Source organism: Halichoerus grypus, chromosome X (assembly GCF_964656455.1).
Source record: "Halichoerus grypus chromosome X, mHalGry1.hap1.1, whole genome shotgun sequence".
NCBI classification, from domain to species: domain Eukaryota; kingdom Metazoa; phylum Chordata; class Mammalia; order Carnivora; family Phocidae; genus Halichoerus; species Halichoerus grypus.
This window is the reverse complement of record NC_135727.1, coordinates 14,369,471-14,388,138: the sequence shown is the minus strand read 5'-3', so window position 1 is coordinate 14,388,138 and position 18,668 is coordinate 14,369,471. Positions and strand designations below refer to the sequence as shown.

The 18,668-nt window shown below is 41.4% G+C and overlaps 1 protein-coding gene across 1 annotated transcript; it reads left to right on the top strand.

Moving 5' to 3' along the window:
- Positions 1-8,417: 8,417 nt before the first annotated feature.
- LOC118522286 (putative MAGE domain-containing protein MAGEA13P) lies at positions 8,418-11,679 on the top strand. The gene is made up of 2 exons (XM_036071227.2): positions 8,418-8,504; positions 10,140-11,679. Exon 2 carries the CDS (start codon positions 10,205-10,207, stop codon positions 11,246-11,248), a length of 1,044 nt encoding a protein of 347 aa, XP_035927120.2. The 5' UTR covers positions 8,418-8,504; positions 10,140-10,204; the 3' UTR covers positions 11,249-11,679.
- The last annotated feature ends 6,989 nt before the right edge of the window (positions 11,680-18,668 follow it).

Sequence of the window (18,668 nt, the reverse complement as noted above, 5' to 3'; positions counted from 1 at the left end):
TGGATACAAACTCCAAGGGTTCAAATTCCAATGCAGCTACTTACTATATGACCTTGGGCAAGTTACTTCACCTTTCTGTACTTAAGTTTTGTTGTCAGGTAGAGCCAATGTATTCTTTTCCCTTTTGGGTTCTTGTGGAGAATAAATAAAATAATAAATATAAAGTATTTAATGTATTTCTGGCACACAGTTAGGTGCTCTAACAACGTTACCTATCATTGTTGCTGTTATATTAACAACTACAACAAAGAAAATAAACAGACAACCCTAATAGAAAACAGGCAAGCAAGCAAAAAGGAATTCACAGAATAAGAAATAAAACTGTCCAATATGCATTTAAAACCATCTTTACTAATAATTGTAAAAGGCAAATTAAAACTCTCAGATGTCATTTCTCCAATCATATTGGCAAAGATTAAAATGTGTTGGCAAGAATGTAAGAGAAACAAGTGTTTTTGAACACTGTGAGAGTATAAATTGGCATGATTTTGCAAGAAAATGTGACAGTAACTAACAAATTATAAAATGTGCATACATTTTTGATCAAGCAATTCCATTTATGGGAATTTATCCTACAAAAACTGTCACGTAAATACACTAAGAAGACTGTTTATTGCCATAGTATTTGTAATATAAGAAACTAGAAAATTTCTAAAGACCGTATTACTCAGTCAATGAAAATAAAGAGATAGTCAGATATATATTAACGTGGAAGAATGTCCAAGATCTAATGTTAAGTGTAAGACCAAGATGCAGAACAGTAAGTCCAAGAAGATATCATAATTTAAAATTCTTCATATAAATGTTAGTATACATATAAAACTCCTCTGGAAGAATATATAGAAATTGTTCACAGTGGTAAATTCTGGGGGTGTAAGTGGAAAAGAAATGCATGTGGCTTTTATTATCTGTTTTAAGCATGTCTCAATTGTCTAGAAATATTACAAGGTGGAGTGCATTATTTTTATGGTAAAAGAGATATACTTCTGCTAAGCTCCATTTAACATGGTTCCCATTGTTAAGCATATTTCTTAGCTATGCTAAACTATTTGTCTTAAATTATTTGAAGAAATACTAAAGATTTCCCAAATTCAATAAGATAGGATGTTTAGTTTTTAAACATGAAAACCTTGGAATGATGATTCATTAATGTTTTAGTTCTACATTTCCAGGTGCATGCTAAAACTGATTATATATTTCACCAGAGCCAAATGACAAGGTTTCAGTTCTCTGAATGTCTAAATAATTTTTGTCATTTCCCTATATATATATCCCTTCCCAGGACAGTGAAGAACCATACCCTTAGGCTTTGTTTTGTCACCAAGGAATTTCCCTGGCAATGGTAACTCTTGGGTAGCTTGAACATTAAAAAGCACCACTCTTGATACCTCAGGGAGTGGGGGGTGCAGTGTAAGGGGATCCTGAAAGATAAAATTCTCTAACTGGAGAAAGAGAGCATTTTTAAACAACTCTAAAGAGCCTTCCCAAAATGACCTTCCACCTTTCCTCATCTCATGTTCAATCCTGACTGCCCATATGGCAGAGAGAGGATGCTTCCTCCAAGCCTTTCACCATAGCCATCCCATTCAGTGGTTCATGCTGTTCTCTCCCACCTTTCAGCAAGCATGACCTACTATTTTGGATGTCTTACCTAAGATCCCTCCAAGGTAATGTGACATTTAATATTTAAGTGTCGGGGGCGCCTGGGTGGCTCAGTCGTTAAGCGTCTGCCTTCGGCTCAGGTCATGATCCCGGGATCCTGGGATCGAGTCCCACATCGGGCTCCCTGCTCCGCGGGAGGCCTGCTTCTCCCTCTCCCACTCCCCCTGCTTGTGTTCCTGCTCTCACTGTGTCTCTCTCTGTCAAATAAATAAATAAAACCTTTAAAAAAATTAAAAAAAAAATAAAATAAAATAATATTTAAGTGTCGGTAGATATGTGAATCATCTCACTTCTTTCCTACAAATTTCCCTTATGTGCCTTGAAGAACACTCACTTCTTGGCTACTTCTAGGTAACTTTTCCATCCCTCCTCATTTTCCCAGTGTCCATGTTGCACTTCTCAGATTTCTATTTTCAGCCTGAAATCACTGCCTTCAAGGCTTCAAGGCAATCATTTCTGTCAAGACTTCAGTGAATTAAACTTGCCGTACTATATGTTGGCTAACTGAACATAATGAAAAAAAATAAATTAAAAAAATAAAATAAAAGTAAAAAAAAATAAAAATAAACTTGCCCTACCAAGTAGCCTAGTATTTTTTAAACCTGAGGGGTTATGTTCATCTCAAAAAGAGTATTACCCAGACTTAGGTCTTTTGCAGCATAGATGGAGAGGATGCAGATATTCACATGCTGAAAGTTGTTCTGAGTATTTGCATTAGAAACTACAATATAATGGTGTTGGGAAAACTGGACAGCAACATGCAGAAGAATGAAACAGACCACTTTCTTACACCATAAACAAAAATAGATTCAAAATGGATGAAAGACCTAAGTGTGAGACAGGAAACCATCAAAATCCTAGAGGAGAACACAGGCGCCGACCTCTTTGACCTCTGCCATAGCAACTTCTTACTACACATGTCGCCAGAAGCAAGGGAAAGAAAAGCAAAAATGAACTATTGGGACTTCATCAAGATAAAAAGCTTCTGCACAGTAAAGGAAACAATCAATAAAACTAAAAGGCAGCCTATGGAATGGGAGAAGATATTTGTAAATAACATATCTGATAAAGGACTAGTATCCAAAATCTATAAAGAACTTATCAAACTCAACACCCAAAAAACAAATAATCCAGTTAAGAAACAGGCAGAATATGTGAATACACATTTTTCCAAAGAAGACATACAGATGGCTAACAGGCACATGAAAAGATGATCAACCTCACTCATCATCAGGGAAATACAAATCAAAACCATGATGAGATACCACTTCACACCTGTCAGAATGGCTAAAATTAACAACACAGGAAACAACAGATGTTGGTGAGAATGGGGAGAAAGGGGAATCCTCTTACACTGTTGGTGGGAATGCAAACTGGTGCAGCCACTCTGGAAAACAGTATGGAGGTCCCTCAAAAAGTTAAAAATAGAAGTACCCTACGATCCAGCAATTGCACTACTGGGTATTTACCCCAAAGGATACAAAAATACAGATTTGAAGGGGTACATGAACCCTGATGCTTATAGCAGCATTATCAACAATAGCCAAACTATGGAGAGAGCCCAAATGTCCACAGACTGATGAATGGATAGAGAAGAGGTAGTGTGTATACATACAATGGAATTTTACTCAGCCATCAAAAAGAATGAAATCTTGGGGCTCTTGGGTGCTTAAGCATCCGACTCTTGGTTTTGGTTCAGGTCATGATCTCCAGGTCAGGAGACTGAGCCTGGCTTCAGGCTCCACACTCAGCGGGGAATCTGCTTCTCCCTCTCCTTTTCCCTCTGCCCCTCCCCCCAGCTCATGTGCACGCGTGTGCTCTTTCTCTCTCTCTCAAATAAATAAATAAATAAATAAATAAATAAATAAAATCTTAAAAAGAGAAGTTATTTGCAAATATAATTAATTAAAGAATACCAAGATAAGATCATCCTGGGTTATCTGGATGGGCCCTAAATCCAAAGACAAATGTCATAAGAACAGGAAAAGATACAAAATACACAAAGGAGAGACACAGGGGAGAAGGTCATGAGAAGATAGGGGCAGATATTCAAATTATGCAGCCCCAAGTCAAGGAATGCCTGGAGCCACCAGAAGATGGAAAAAGCAAGGAGGGATTTTTCCCTAGAGTCTTGGGAAGTGCAGTCCTGCCAACACCTTGATTTCAGACTTCAGGCCTCCAGAACTGTGAAAGAATACATTTCTGGGGGCACGTGGATGGCGCAGTTGGTTAAGCATCTGACTCTCGGTTTCAGATGAGGTCGTGATCTCAGGGTTGTGAGATCGAGCCCCGCATCAGGCTCCACGTTCAGTGAAGAGTTTGCTTAAGACTCTCTCCCTCTTTCCCTCTGCCCCTCCCCCCACTCTAAAATAAATAAGTAAATCTAAAAAAGAGAATACAAGGATGCCTGGGTGGCTCAATTGGTTAAGTGTCTGCCTTAAGCTCAGGTCATGATCTCAGGGTCCTGGGATTGAGTCCCGCATCGGGCTCCCTGCTCAGCAGGAAGCCTGTTTCTCCCTCTACCTGCTGCTCCCTCTGCTTGTGCTCTCACTCACTCTCTCTCGCTGACAAATAAATAAATAATAAAAAAGAATACATTTCTGTTTTAAGGTACCCAGTCTGTGGGTAATTTATTATGGTTACCCTAGGAAACTAATACATAGATATAAAAATTACAGTAGACAGTAGAATTACAGAAACTATGCAGAAAAAAGGTGTGAAGTGAAACATTTAAAGTATTGAAAGAAAAAAAATCCACCAACCTAGAATTCCATATCCAGCAAAACTGTTCTTCAGAAATGGAAGAGAAAATAAAGAATTCCTCAGACAAACAACAACTGAGGGTATTCATTGCCTATACACGCACCCTGAAAGAAATGTTAAAAAGAAGTTCTTCAGGCAGAAGGGAAAAAACATGGGTCAAAGCCTTCAATCTACGTAAAGAAGGGTAGAGCATTAGAGAAGGAATAAATGAAGAAGAAATAAAATGATTTAGTTTTCTTATTCTTAATTGATCTAACTGATAACTGCCTAGTAACAATGTATTGGATGATTATAGTATATGCATAAGAAAAATGAATAATAGGAAGGAATTGGGAACACTCTAATAAAATATATGTAGTACATGTGAAGCAGTTAAGTGCTATTTCAAGGTAGACTTTTATGAATTAAAAATGTAATTGTAAACTAGGGAAATTGTTAAAAACTTTTAAAGACATACAGTTTGGTGAAATATGCCATTGCTTCATACCAAGATTGCTTTTGTGCAAATGATTTTTTAAAAAAAAATCAATGCCATATTTCACCAAAACAATAAATGTTAGTTGAATTTTCTTAATCATGTTTTTCATATACAAGGAGAGCTCACTAAATACGGAAAATAAAAAATACTTCCAATTAAAAAAATAAAGACATATTTGATAAGTCAGACAGAGAAAGACAAATACTGTAAGGTCTCACTTACATGTAGAATCCAAAAAACCAAACTCATAGAAACAGAGAACAGATTGGTGGTTGCCAGGGTGGAGGTGGGGGAGTGGAAATGGGTGAAGGTGGACAAAGGGTACAAACTTCCAGTTATAAGACGAATAAGTTGTAGGGATATAATATACAGTATGATAATTACAGTTTATAATACTGTGTTGATTCTTTTTTTTTTTTTAAAGATTTTATTTATTTATTTATTAGAGAGCGAGCGAGAGAGAAACAGCATGAGAGGGGAGAGGGTCAGTGGGAGAAGCAGGCTCCCCGCTGAGCCGGGAGCCCGATGTGGGACTCGATCCCAGGACTCCAGGATCATGACCTGAGCCGAAGGCAGTCGCTTAACCAACTGAGCCACCCAGGCGCCCAATACTGTGTTGATTCTTGAAAGTGGCTAAAAGAATAGATTTTAAAAGTTCTCACCCCATACACACACACAAATTGTAACTATATGAAGTATTGGACATGTTAAACTACCCTTATTAGGGTAATCACTTTGCAATACATATGTATGCATATATGCATATATACATATGTATATCAAATTATTATGTTGCATGCCTTAAACTTACACAATGTTATATGTCAATTATGTCTCAATAAAGCTGTAAAAAGTTATCTTTGATATACTAAGTGATAAGAGGAGTTAAAATGGAATCATATTAAGTACTCAAAATCAAAGAAGGCGGGAAAAAAGGAGAAAAAGGAAATGTAAAATAAATGAAGCAAATAGAAAACAGTTACAAACATGATAAATATTAATCCAACTATATCAACACTTTAAATTTGAATGACCTATTTACATAGTTAAAAGACACAGACAGACCAAGTGATAGAAAACAATATCCAATCATATTTTGTCTATAAGAAATTGATATTAAATACAAAGATTCAGATAGGCCAAAAGTAAAGGGATGGAAAAAATTATACCATACTAACAATAATCAAAGGAAAGCTGTTGTAGCTATATTAATTTCATAGAAGCAGACTTTAGAGCAAGGGAGATCATCAGGGATACAGAAGGGCATTACATACTGAAAAAGGAGTCAATTCTCCAAGAAGATATTAAATGCATATGTGACTAAAAACAAAGTGTCAGAATATGTGAAGCAAAATCTGATAGAGATGAAAGGAGAAATAGACAAATCCACTATTCTATTTGGAGACTTCAATACTGCTCTGTCAGTAGTTGATAGATCAAACAGGCAGAAAATCAGTAGGGATACGGCTGACCTGAACAGTACTATCAATCAACTTGATCTACTTGACATTTATAAAATACTCCATCCAACAACAACAGAATGTATATTATTCTCAAGTGACATAAAATATGTATCAAGATAGAAAAAGATTCAGAGCCATTAAACACACCTTAACAAATTCAGAAGAACAGAGATCATACAAAGTATGTTCATAAGCTGCAATGCAATTAAACTAAAAAGCAATAGCAAGAAGGTAGAGTATCCCCTAAATATTTGGAAATTAAATAACACACTTCTAAATAATTCATGGGTCAAAGAAAAAAGCTCAGAGAGAGATTTAAAATATATATTTTTACCTAAGTGACAATAAAAGTACAACTTAACAAAGTTTAGAGAAAGCAGAGAGAAAAACAGAGCAAATATCAATGAAATTGAAAACAATAAAGAAAATCAATGAAACCCAAGGCTGGTTCTTTGGAAAGATCAATAAAATTGATAAACTTCTAGTCAGGCTTACCAAGAAAAAAAACAGAATTACCAATATCAGAAATGAAATAGGGACCATCACTACTCATCCCATGGACATTAAAAGGTTAATAATGAAATACATGAACATAAATACTATACTTGGCAAAGCTGTCCTTCAGAAATGAAGAAGCAATGAAGACTTCCTCAAACAGAAGCTGAGGGAGTTCAGCACCACTAGACCTGCCTTAGAAGAAATGCTAAGCAGATCATTATCATGATCATATAAATAGAAAATTCTCAACAATGGCAAAAAACTATTGGGATTGAGTTCCGCTTCGGGCTCTCCACTCAGCAGCGAGTCTGCTTCTCCTTCTGCCTCTGTGATCCCTCTCCTTCTGTGATCACTTTCGCTCTCTCTCAAATAAATGAATAAAGTCTTCAAAAACAATTTTTAAGAAAAGAAAATGGAAATTAAGAAATCAATCCAATTCACAATAGCAACAAAAAGAATAAAGTATTTAAGAATAAATGTAACCAAAGAGGTAAAAGACTTATACACTGAAAATTATAAAACATCAATGAAGGAAATTAAAGAACACAGAGATAAATGGAAAGACTTCTATGTTCATGGATTGTAAGAATTGATATTGTTAAAAAACCCACCCAAAGTGGTCTCCAGATTCAGTACAATCCCTATCAAAATCCCACAAGTATTCTTTACAGAAATAGAAAAAAAAAAACAGTCCTAAAATTTTATATGGAACCACAACAACCCTGAATAGCCAAAGCAAACATAAGCAAAAAGAACAAAGCTGGAGGCAGGACCAAGGTCAGCAGAGGGAGGAGTCCCAGGCCCTGCCAGGCATCAAGGTGAGGACCCTCATGGAGGGCTGAATTAGCCACCCACCCCAAACAGAGGGGCCCCACAGGAATGCACACCTGCTTTCAGCCCTGGGATGCCCCAGGAACAGGTATCAACTACCACTCAGCTATCACCTACATTTGTGTGGTCAGCATCTCACGGAGATAGGGGCCTTGTGAAGGCAGGGGGTACAGGCCATATCAGGAAGAAATAGTACTTGTGGAGGACTGAGTATAACCCCCCAACCCACAATATATAGGGAGCCACAAAGAAACGACCCTGCCCTTACTGTCAGCTCCTACAGACCTCACACAAGCCTGTCATGCTAAGACCCAGCCTCACTAGTATCTTGGTGAGATAAGGGCCTTGACCTGATGGGTGAGGTCTCAGCTCAACAGAGAGAGGGCGCTCAGCCAGTGCAAGAAGTCAAGGTAAGGACTCAGGGGTTTTCCCATCCTGAGCAGATTGGAACCCACCCCACTCTACTATCAGCCCTGGGAAACACCAGGCGAAGTGCAGGGATGTGTTGTGTCCGGACTTCGGGAATTTAAGGGAGGTGAGGTTTACTCTGAGGGGGTTGGACTCTCGTCAGCAGAGGGAGGAGTCTTAGGAGTAAAGAACTACAAGGAGCGAGGGGGCCTCTCACCAGATAGAAGGGGCCCGCAGCCCCACCCTGCCTCCAAGTCATCCCTGGAAGGCCCCAGGCAGACTTTCCGGAAGTGACGTATCCTAACTTCCGCCTTAGGAGTCTGAGGGACGTGAGGCTTCATCGTTGGGGTGTGGACTCAGATCTTCGGAGGGACGTGTCCCAGGCTCTGGCAGGCATTAAGGTGAGGACTCGGAAAAAACACAGGGGAAATCTCACCTCGGAGGGTTTGCGCCTCCCCGCCCCGCCCCCGGGCATCCCCCCCGCCCCACATCCCTTCCCCCCTCCCCACATCCCTTCCCCCCCCCGCCCCACATCCCTTCCCCCCCTCCCCCCGCCCCACATCCCTCCCCCCCCCCCCCCCCCGCCCCTAGCATCTGCCCAGAATGCTCCGCTCAGGGCCCCGGATGTGCTGTATCCGGACGTCGATCTGGGGAGTCTGAGGGACTTGAGGCTTTTCCTGACGGAGGCACGTTCAGGTTGCCAGAGGGAGAAGTCCCAGGCCCTGGCTGGCGCTAAGGTGAGGATTCCAAGAAAGGACTGAGGGGAGCTCTCACCGCAGAGACGGTGCCCAGGCCCCCACCTGCCATTTGTTGTCTGCCCGGAAGGCCCCTCGCGGGCCCCAGGTGTGGTGTATCAGGACGTCCATTTTAGGAGTCTGGGGGATGTGAGGCTTTCTCTGACGGAAGTGGACTCCGGTCGTCAGAGGGACGTGTCCCAAGCTCTGGCAGGCATTAAGGTGAGGACCCAGAATAAGGACTGAGGGGCGCAATCACTCCTCACCCCTACTTTGCCCATTGTCTGCCTTAAAAGCCCCACGCAGAGCCCCCGATGTGGTGTATCCGGACCTCCATCTTGGGAGTCGGAAGGAATGAGGCTTTTTTTGAGGGGTGGGAACTCAAGCCATCAGAGGGAGGAGTCCTAGGCTCAACTGGGCCATAAGGTGAAGACCCTTGTGGAGGGCTAAGGGGACCTCCCTCCAGACAGGAAGCACACAGCTACCCTGCCCTGTTGTCAGCCTTGGGAGGCTTAGGGCAGGGCCTTTAGGCAAGGTGTCTCCCCCAATTGTCTGTACTTCTTTGTAGGTGGTTTCCGGGAGATGGGTGCCTTGGCCTGAGGGTCTCATTCCCATGTATGCAGAAGGGAGAAAGGGTGCAGGCCTTGTCAGGAATAAATACGAAGTTCTGGGGCGCCTGGGTGGCTCAGTCATTAAGCGTCTGCCTTCGGCTCAGGTCCTGATCCGAGCCCCGCATCGGGCTCCGTGCTCGGCGGGAAGCCTGCTCCTCCCTCTCCCACTCCCCCTGCTTGTGTTCCCTCTCTCACTCGCGCTCTCTGTCAAATAAATAAATAAAATCTTTGATAAATAAATAAATAAATACAAAGTCCTTGGGAAGGACTGTTAGTATGCCCCACCACAGAACCTAGAGGAACCTCCTCCACAGAAATTTATCCTGATCCCTTCTGTCAGCCCTGGGGACCCCAGAAGATACAGTCAGGCTGAACTTTCTTCTGTTTCCAAATTGGGGCTCTCTGAGAGGTGAGGGCCTTGGTCTGAAGGACCCAGTATGTGGTGATCACAGAGAGGAGTTTCAGGCCGTGCCAGGTATAAAGGTGAGGATCTTAAGGTAAGGCTGGGAGGATGGAGAGGGCCCACAGAAACTTGTCCTTTCTCTCAGCTGTGAGAGGTCGCAGGCAGGGCTCTCAGATACAGATGTCCCCTCCACCCTCCCACTTCCTTCCTGGTATCTTTGGGAGGTGGGGGCCTTTTCTGTCAGAGCGGACAGAGGTGAGTTTCTCACATGATTCGTGTCTCCCTCAGGCCAGTTGGTTGCCATCCCCCACCTCCTGCCCACACTCCGGCCTGCTAGCCCAACACAAGTCATCATGCCTCGCAGTAAGAAGAATCATTGCCACAAGGCTGAAGGAGGCCTTAAGGCCCAAAAAGGAGCTCAGGGCCCGGTGGGTGCACAGGTTCCTGTAACTGAGAAGGAAGCTGCCTCCTCCTCTCTCTCTCCTTTGATCCAGGGCACCCCAGAGGTGGTGCCTCCTGCTGGAAAACCAAGTGTTCGCCAGAATTCTCAGAAAGCCTGCTCCTCCTCCACCACCGTCAAAGCCACTCCATCGAGCAAACCAAAGGAGGGCTCCAGCAGCCCAAAACAGGGTCCGAGCACCTCCCAGGCTCCACCAGATCCTGAGTCCTTGCTCAGTGATGTGCTAAACGAAAAGATGGCTGAATTGGTGCAGTTCCTGAGTGCCAAGTATGCAACAAAGGAGCCTGTCACAGAGGCAGAAATGCTGCAGAGCGTCATCAAAGAGCACAAGGGCCACTTCCCTGTGATCTTCAGGAAAGCCTGTGAGTGCATGGAGATTGTCTTTGGCATTGAAGTGAAGGAAGTAGACCCCATCAGCCACTCCTATGTGCTTGTCAAAACCCTAGATCTCACCTACGATGGGATGCTGAGTGATGACCAGGGCATGCCCAAGACCGGCCTCCTGATCCTTATCCTGGGTATGATCTTTGTGGAGGGCAACCGTGTCCCTGAGAAGAGGATCTGGGAGGTGCTGAGTAAGATCGGAGTGTGTGCTGGGAGGAAGGATTTCATCTATGGGGAGCCCAGGAAGCTCATCACCAAAGATTTCGTGCAGGAAAAGTACCTGGAGTACCAGCAGGTGCCCAGCAGTGATCCTCCATGCTATGAGTTCCTGTGGGGTCCCAGGGCCCACACTGAAACCAGCAAGATGAAAGTCCTGCAGTTTTTTGCCAAGTTCAGTGGTACCGACGCCGCTTCCTTCTCACCCTGGTATGAGGAAGCTCTGAGAGATGAAGAAGAGCGAGCCCAGGCCAGAGTTTCCGCCACTGATGGTACTAGGGCCACGGCTAGTGAAAGTTCCAGCGTCCCATCTAGCAGCCTCTCCTGCCCTGAGTGACGTCTGAAGAAGATCCTCCACTCTGTGTTTGAAGAGGGCAGTCAAGGCTCTGAACAGTGGAGGACTGAATTGCAGATTTTATCTTTTTGGTATTTTTCAAATGTTCTGCTTTCTAAAAGGTTTTTTAGCTTCAGAGTCTAGGCTCATGAATTATACTGGTTACATGCTTATTGCTGTTTATCGGGTTTAAGAATATGAATTTTGCTCTTCTGGAAAACCTATTGGGAAACTTTTATTTTCTGATCTGGAAGAGGATAGCATAGCATTGATAGCGAAATTTCCTTAGAAATATGGAAGAGCCCAGCAGTAAAATAGATGGGATCAAGAAACGGGGGGGAAATGTAAAAGATGGTTATCCTAGGATTCCTGTATCCCATTTAGTCTGTTGGGTAGTAAAATTAAAGATCTGTACTTGGATTTGTTTGGCTAAAGAATGCGTGAGAAATTAAATCTTAATAAATGAAAGCCCTGGCTCACTGGCTCATTTATTCTTACAAGTGTTTTACAGGTAAGAGAAAAGTCTAGAATGGAAAACTGCTCTTAGCAGTTCCTTTGGGAGTGTGGGTAAACCAGAGAGAAATCTCCACCTGTGGCAGGGACGGGAGGTGCCACTGAGCCCAGTGGACAAACCACGTGTTCTATATGCGTTCCCTACAGGATTTCCGGAGAATAGGGGGATATTTCTTTGAGGTGGTGCCCATGGGCTGGCACTTTTTCCCTGGCCTGGGAAAGCCCAGAGCCCACTCCTTTGAAAGGGCATTTTAATTATCTTGAGTGTGATTTGGCCACCTCTAAGCAAGGGCTAGACTTTTGGTGGGGGTGAAATGAGTGAAAATAGTGGTTTGGATGGAAGAGCAGCTGGGAGGGAGGAACAGAGTTAGTCCTTGATTCAAATTCTAGGATTGCATTCGGCCGGGGAAGACTTCCCCATATCCAAATTAAGTAATATATCCATGAACAGGGACATTTTGTAGAGTATCTACAAAGCAGCATCTTCGGCTCACTTCGTGGTTTGTGTCCTGGAGTGCTGCATATTCTCCAAGAGGCCATGGAAAACACATACACACACACAGAGTCAGTCCCAGAGGAGAGAGTGATAGAGTCGAGTCTGGGGTCAAAATCATATTAACAATTACTGCTATTTATTAAAGATCCAATAAATGCCAGGCACTGTGCCAGGCACTTTACTTATATTACATAGATTCTAGCAGTTCTACAAGATAGGGCTTATCAAACCCACTTCACAATTGAAGAAACTAAGGCTCATAGCACTTGGCAGTTTGCCCAAGATCACATGTCTAGTATGTGACAGGGCTGGGACTAAATCCCTGGTCCAAATTTGTCTAAGCCCAGGCTGTTCTCACTCCTCCCACCCTGAGGGTGACCTTTTGTCTCTTTGCTCATTTCTCTTCTCCATGCTCTGTAAGGTCTTTCAGGCAACAAAAAGACGGGTCCTATGGCCAAAGTAGGCCCAAAGAAGGAAGGGGACAATGACAAGATTTGGGGACTATCTGGGCTTTATTTCCCTAGGGTCTGCCTGCCTGAGCCCCAGAGCTCCTGGAGAGCTGACTGCCCAGGCGTGGCTGTGTGTGTCCAGTCCCAGCACTTCCTGCGTGACGGCACCCTTGCCCAGGTCTTCCTCTGTCTGCTTTCCTGTCCAACTCTAGAATCTGGCCTGCTGACCAACATCACTTCCTCTTCCTTTGAAGACCTGTGCTCTCAGTGGAACAGCCGCAGTCACCCATCTTCCCCCAGTCATGGAGCATCCCTACTCTTTACAAAAGGATGTCCCCCTGGCTGTCCCTCCCGCTTTCTGGAACCCTGTTAGCAACAGCCTTCTGGCAGTAGAAGTGCACTTTGGAGGATGGTTAGATGCCTGAACACCCCCTCCTGGCATCCTCGACACACTCTCAAGTTGTTTTTCAAATGAGCTGGTGAGTCTGATTTGCACATAATCTACTGGTTCTCAGGATGTGACCCTGATGTTAGGGTTTTTGAAACCACACTAATAGTTGCAGTAAGAGTCTAATAAGATGTATTATTTGAAACGGGCCACTGATCACATCAGCAGATGAGCAAGCTCACCTAGATGGCCAAAAACCAAAACATTTCTGCTAAGTGGTAGATGAGGAAACAGCACAGAAACCACTGTGTAAGCAAACAGCTACAGGGGCTGAATGTAAAACCCTGGAGTCCTAGGAGGTGAACAATGGTTTTTTGGTGGACATGTTGCTCTGGTTTTAAAAAAACAAGTTAGCCATCCTTCCACTGCTTCTTGTACATATATCTTGCCCACAGGAAAATCCTAGTTCGCAGTCTGCCTAACGGCACCTGTGCAGGTATTTGGGACTGTTCAGTCATGCGGAGGGGAGCAGAGACTCACAAGTTAAGGTTTTGATTATACACCATAAGGACGGAGAACATTCCCAGGCTACTGAGATCATAGAGGTTACTGGAAAGGGCAAGGCCTGCCAACACTGACAGGGTCACTTGAAAACTAGATGTGATCCTGTATTTGAGAACACCGGTCGCATAGCAGGCACTTGAAAAAGTTGGTGAATTTCAAGGCAAATTTGGTTTTCTCAGGAACTCCTCCAAGAAATGGAAGGGGTTGTCATCATACCAAATTCTAGTAATTGCTTTTTATTTTTTATCTAGTAGATGGTGGCTTCTAGGAGAGACTACAAGTGCTCATCCACATCTGTCTCTCTCTCCTTCCTGGGTGGCCCACTTGTAGGTAGGAGCCAGTATGCCATTTCCATCCTTCCTCTGCTGTTCAGCAGCAAACATTTGGACCCCATGTCAAGATAGAGAGCTATAACATGGAAACAGCCCAGATCCCTGAATTACCTGAGAGCATGAAAGCCCCTGCCAACCCACGTCGGAATTGATGTGCACAAAAAATAAACCTTCATTGTACAAAACCATTTACATTTCAGGACTTCTCTGTTGCATAAGCTAACACTTGTTTTAACTAATTAATGCCCAGCACTTATTTCTGTGGTTAAGCAGATTTAAATATTTTAATTACAAAGGTGATTGTGCGGGCGCCTGGGTGGCTCAGTTGGTTAAGCGACTGCCTTCGGCTCAGGTCATGATCCTGGAGTCCCTGGATCGAGTCCTGCATCGGGCTCCCTGCTCAGCAAGGAGCCTGCTTCTCCCTCTGACCCTCCCCCCTCTCATGTGCTCTCTCTCTCTCATTCTGTCTCAAATAAATAAAATCTTTAAAAAAAAAAAAACAACAAAGGTGATTGTGCAAATGTACTTCTTGCAAACCATTTACTCTTGGCATCCTTTGTCCAGCTCTGAGCTTACATCGACCGATACCCAGAAACTTATGTCCTCTAACTTAGTGTGTCTGTTTTAAGCAGCTGGAAGCTCTGCAGTAACTAGTTTCTCATCACAAACAGAACAAGGGGCTGGAGGTCCCCAGTAATGGGAAGCAGGAATCTCCTCTTAATATTCTGTCCTGCAAATTTTAGCTACCTTGGCCTTCCTGGACTCCCAGCTTCATCTCAGTTCAAGGAGACTGTCCAGGCTTCCCCCTCTGTGCACTGTGGCATGCATTACCTCCCCAGGCAAATAAACGAGGGTATCAGAGAACTGACCTCATTTGTTTTCCATTTCTTAGAGATCGCTGTCCTTCGTGACCTGATGTCCAATAAATTGAAAATTGTTTTGTATGTTTCATCTGGATTTTTAGGTATATCATGTCAGAGTTCGGTTCCTGTTACTTCATTGTGGCTAGAAGTCCTATAATCTGAATTTAAAATCTAAATTACCTAGGCATGATAAATGCCCCAAAATTTCAGTCTTATTCAAATTAAAATCAGAACTGAAAGGCTGTGGACACATTTATGTTAACATAGACATACTAATTTGCAACCAGGAGACTATACGGGAAAGTACCAACAGTGTTTTCCTCTACTAGTGGAAGTATAAGTGATCCCTTCATTTTCTTATGTATGGTTTTAAAAATTTCCAACATTTATGAAACACATGAATTACCTTTATAATTATAAAACGTAAGGATTTCAAAATGTGATTTTGACTACCAAAAATTAATACACATTCTTTAGATGGTTTGTTTACAAAATTGATCAGTCTCTCACCAGATTCTACCCACCTCTGGCATGCCTACTTCTTGTTTGACTAGAAAGAAAAGAAATGCAATCCATTTAGTTAGCTATGTGTAGTTATGCAACTCTCCTCACACTTTCAAAGACAATACTGTACAGTAAGAATCTATCTTCTTTTTAAAGCCCTCTCTCCAGGGCGCCTGGGTGGCTCAGTCGATTAAGCGTCTTGGCTCAGGTCATGATCCCGGAGTCCCAGGATCAAGTCCCACATTGGGCGGGTTCCCTGCTCAGCGGGGAGTCTGCTTCTCCCTCTCCCCTCACCCCACTCTCGTGCTCTCTCTGTCTCTCTCTCAAATAAATAAATAAAATCTTAAAAATAAATAAATAAGGTCCTCTCTCCAGAAAAAGTATTCACACATTTTAAAAGGGGAAATTACATTTACATCTAAATCATATTCTCCATGATTTGATTGGATCCAATATTTATAGGAAGCATAGTATACAAGCAATTTTAGGAGAAGGAATTAGAATTATCACATTCATTACTAGGAGTGTTGTTTATGTCTCTTGTCAAAGCTCATAATAAATAAATCATGCTATTTTAAAAATATGTTCTTCAGTCATTACCGCATTAATTCCAAATTGTGCCTGAAATGCACTTTGATTTTCCTGATTGATGCAACATTTTCATAAGAATGTTTATCCTTCTTTCAGAGACTAGCACACAACTATCAACACAGTTTTTTAACACACAATTATCTTTCACAAAGTAAATACCGTGTAAAAAGTCTTGATTCATAATTTGGATAATACGTCTCTACGATATACGTTATATGCTTTGTTTTTAGCTGTATCTCACATGCTCCCATTCCGCATTCAATAATTCCACCATTTTAATGATTTCATTCACACACTGCCCAAAGCCATTAAATGGTCATCGATATCATTCCATATTATTTGTGTGCCTTAGGATCTTCTCATCACTGTATTACTTGTTCTTTTATTTTAGAACAACTACACAGCCTCTTTCCTCATGTGAGCCTTTTCTCTTTATTTTTTGAACCATGGCACTATTCTGAAACTGAAAATCCCAGAATTTTACCAAATGATTGGGATCCAAAGGTGTTTCTGTAGATTTTAAGTCATAAAATATATACACATTATTTATTTATTTGCAATGGAATCATCTTGTAATACTTCTATTTTTTCCCTTTTAGAATATAGGTTCACATTCTCCAAAGAAAGATGCAAGTGAATTAATAAGTACCAGCATCTGCCAATACCATTTTTTTTTTTACGAACACCATGTAATATTGAGCTAGCATTTTCCCCCTGCAAAATTAAAACTGTTCCTTACTTTCCCACATTACCTTGTTGCCTTTATATGCATTTGCTATAGGTCTAAATAATTTGATGACTATAGCCCAACAATTACAGATTACTACTACATCATTTATGATCGTAGGTGTCCTGTCATTTTTGCCCTTTCTGCAAACTTCTGTAAATCTTTTCCTCTATATGCACAGTTTCATATACTTTAAGCTATGTCTACAATAGGCTGAATATTTGTGTCTTCCCCAAATTCATGTATTTGGAGGTGGGGCCTGTGGGAAGTTCACAAAAGTGGAACCCTCATGAATGGGACTGTATCCTTGTAAGAGGCCCGAGAACTAGCTAGTTCTCTTTCTGCCATGTTAGGATACCAAGAAGTTGGCAATCTAGAATCTGGAAGAGAGCTCTCCCCAGAACCCAACCATGTGGGCACTACGATCTCACAATTCTAGCCTTCAGAACTGTGAGAAATAAAATTCTGTTGTTAATAAGCCACCTGGTTTATGGTATTCTGTTATAGGAGCCTAACCTGTCAAAGCTAAGACAATGTCCAAAGCTATTGATTTATAACAGTCTTTAAAAAAAAAAAAAATTCTTGGCTATTTCCGTTTCTCTGGTATTTTCAAAGAAATGGTTTTTGTTGCATTGACATTGTTTATCATTTCTCTAATTCCAATTTCATTGATTTCTGTTCTTACATATATTGTTACTATCCTTCTGTTTGCAATGGATTTAATTAACTTTTTCTTTTTATAGTTTAAGGTGGAAGCTGATATTATCAAACTGAGTCCTTTTTCCTAATACAAGCACTTAATGACATAAATTTCCCACTTGGCACTGCTTTAGTGAAGTGCCATAAATTCTGATATGTATTTAGGTTTTCATTCAGTTCAAACTATTTTCTAATTTCCTTCCATTTTTCTTTTGAAGCATGGGCTAGTAAAAAGGTATTATTTAATTTCCAAATATCTAGGGATCCTGCTGACATAAAAAAACTAAATAAATGTGGAGACCTAAAATGCCAGGGTGAGGAGTTTGTACCTAATGTGTTGAGCGATGGGGAGCCATTGATGATTTTTGAGAAGTATACTGACATGATCAGAGCTATGTTCAATAAAAAACAATTTTGAAGGATACAACGGATTGGAGGCAGGAAATAGATATCTAGCAGTCAGCTACTCCTTCTACCCAACTATGCCATATTGTGCACTTACAACTATTAAATTTCTGTTTCTGAAAAGCCGTGTCTCTAAGTAGTGGGTCACTTTGAATTTAAATCCCAATTTAAATGTACTAGCAAATTCACTAGTTAGTGTCATCTGCAAACCTAATTAGCACACACTTGAACTATCTACACAAATAACTGGCTTAAGCATTATTACATCTAAGCCAGTTAAATTGCTCAAATTGGGCTAAAATTGTTGTTAGTGGAATAGATATTTACATTTAATATATGTGTTTCAAACTGTAAGTAATTGCTACTTAGGTACTTAGAACCTAAAACATAATTGTCATGAGACAGAATTAGTATGAAATCAGAATCTTATAAATCTGTGCCTAATTATTCTGAATCATATACCTAGAAGTCTGGTTGCTATATATTTTCAAAGTTTTCATGCTGTTTAAATCAAAAACCATTTGTTTCAACAAATTTCTTGGAACTCACAAATACTGTGGAACTAGAACAATCTTATCAGCCAAAATGTGTGACTTAAAAAGTAAGCAAAACTAAGTTGGCCTGGGTTCATAAAATAACATTACATTCTATTCAGCAAGATTCTGCAGTTTTAAAGGTTTTTGTTATTTTTTCAATACAGCAAAGTATGACAACGTCCATATTATATAGGCAGGAAGTTGGAATGTTCTCTTGAATATCTATATAAGGAAACAGAAATAATTACTTGCCATGAATGGGAGACAGGCAAAGCATTTGAAGCCATGCCCTGCACTTAAAAGAATCTGGTAGGGATTTCACTTTTCCTTACTTGGCTCTTCACAGACAGTAAGCA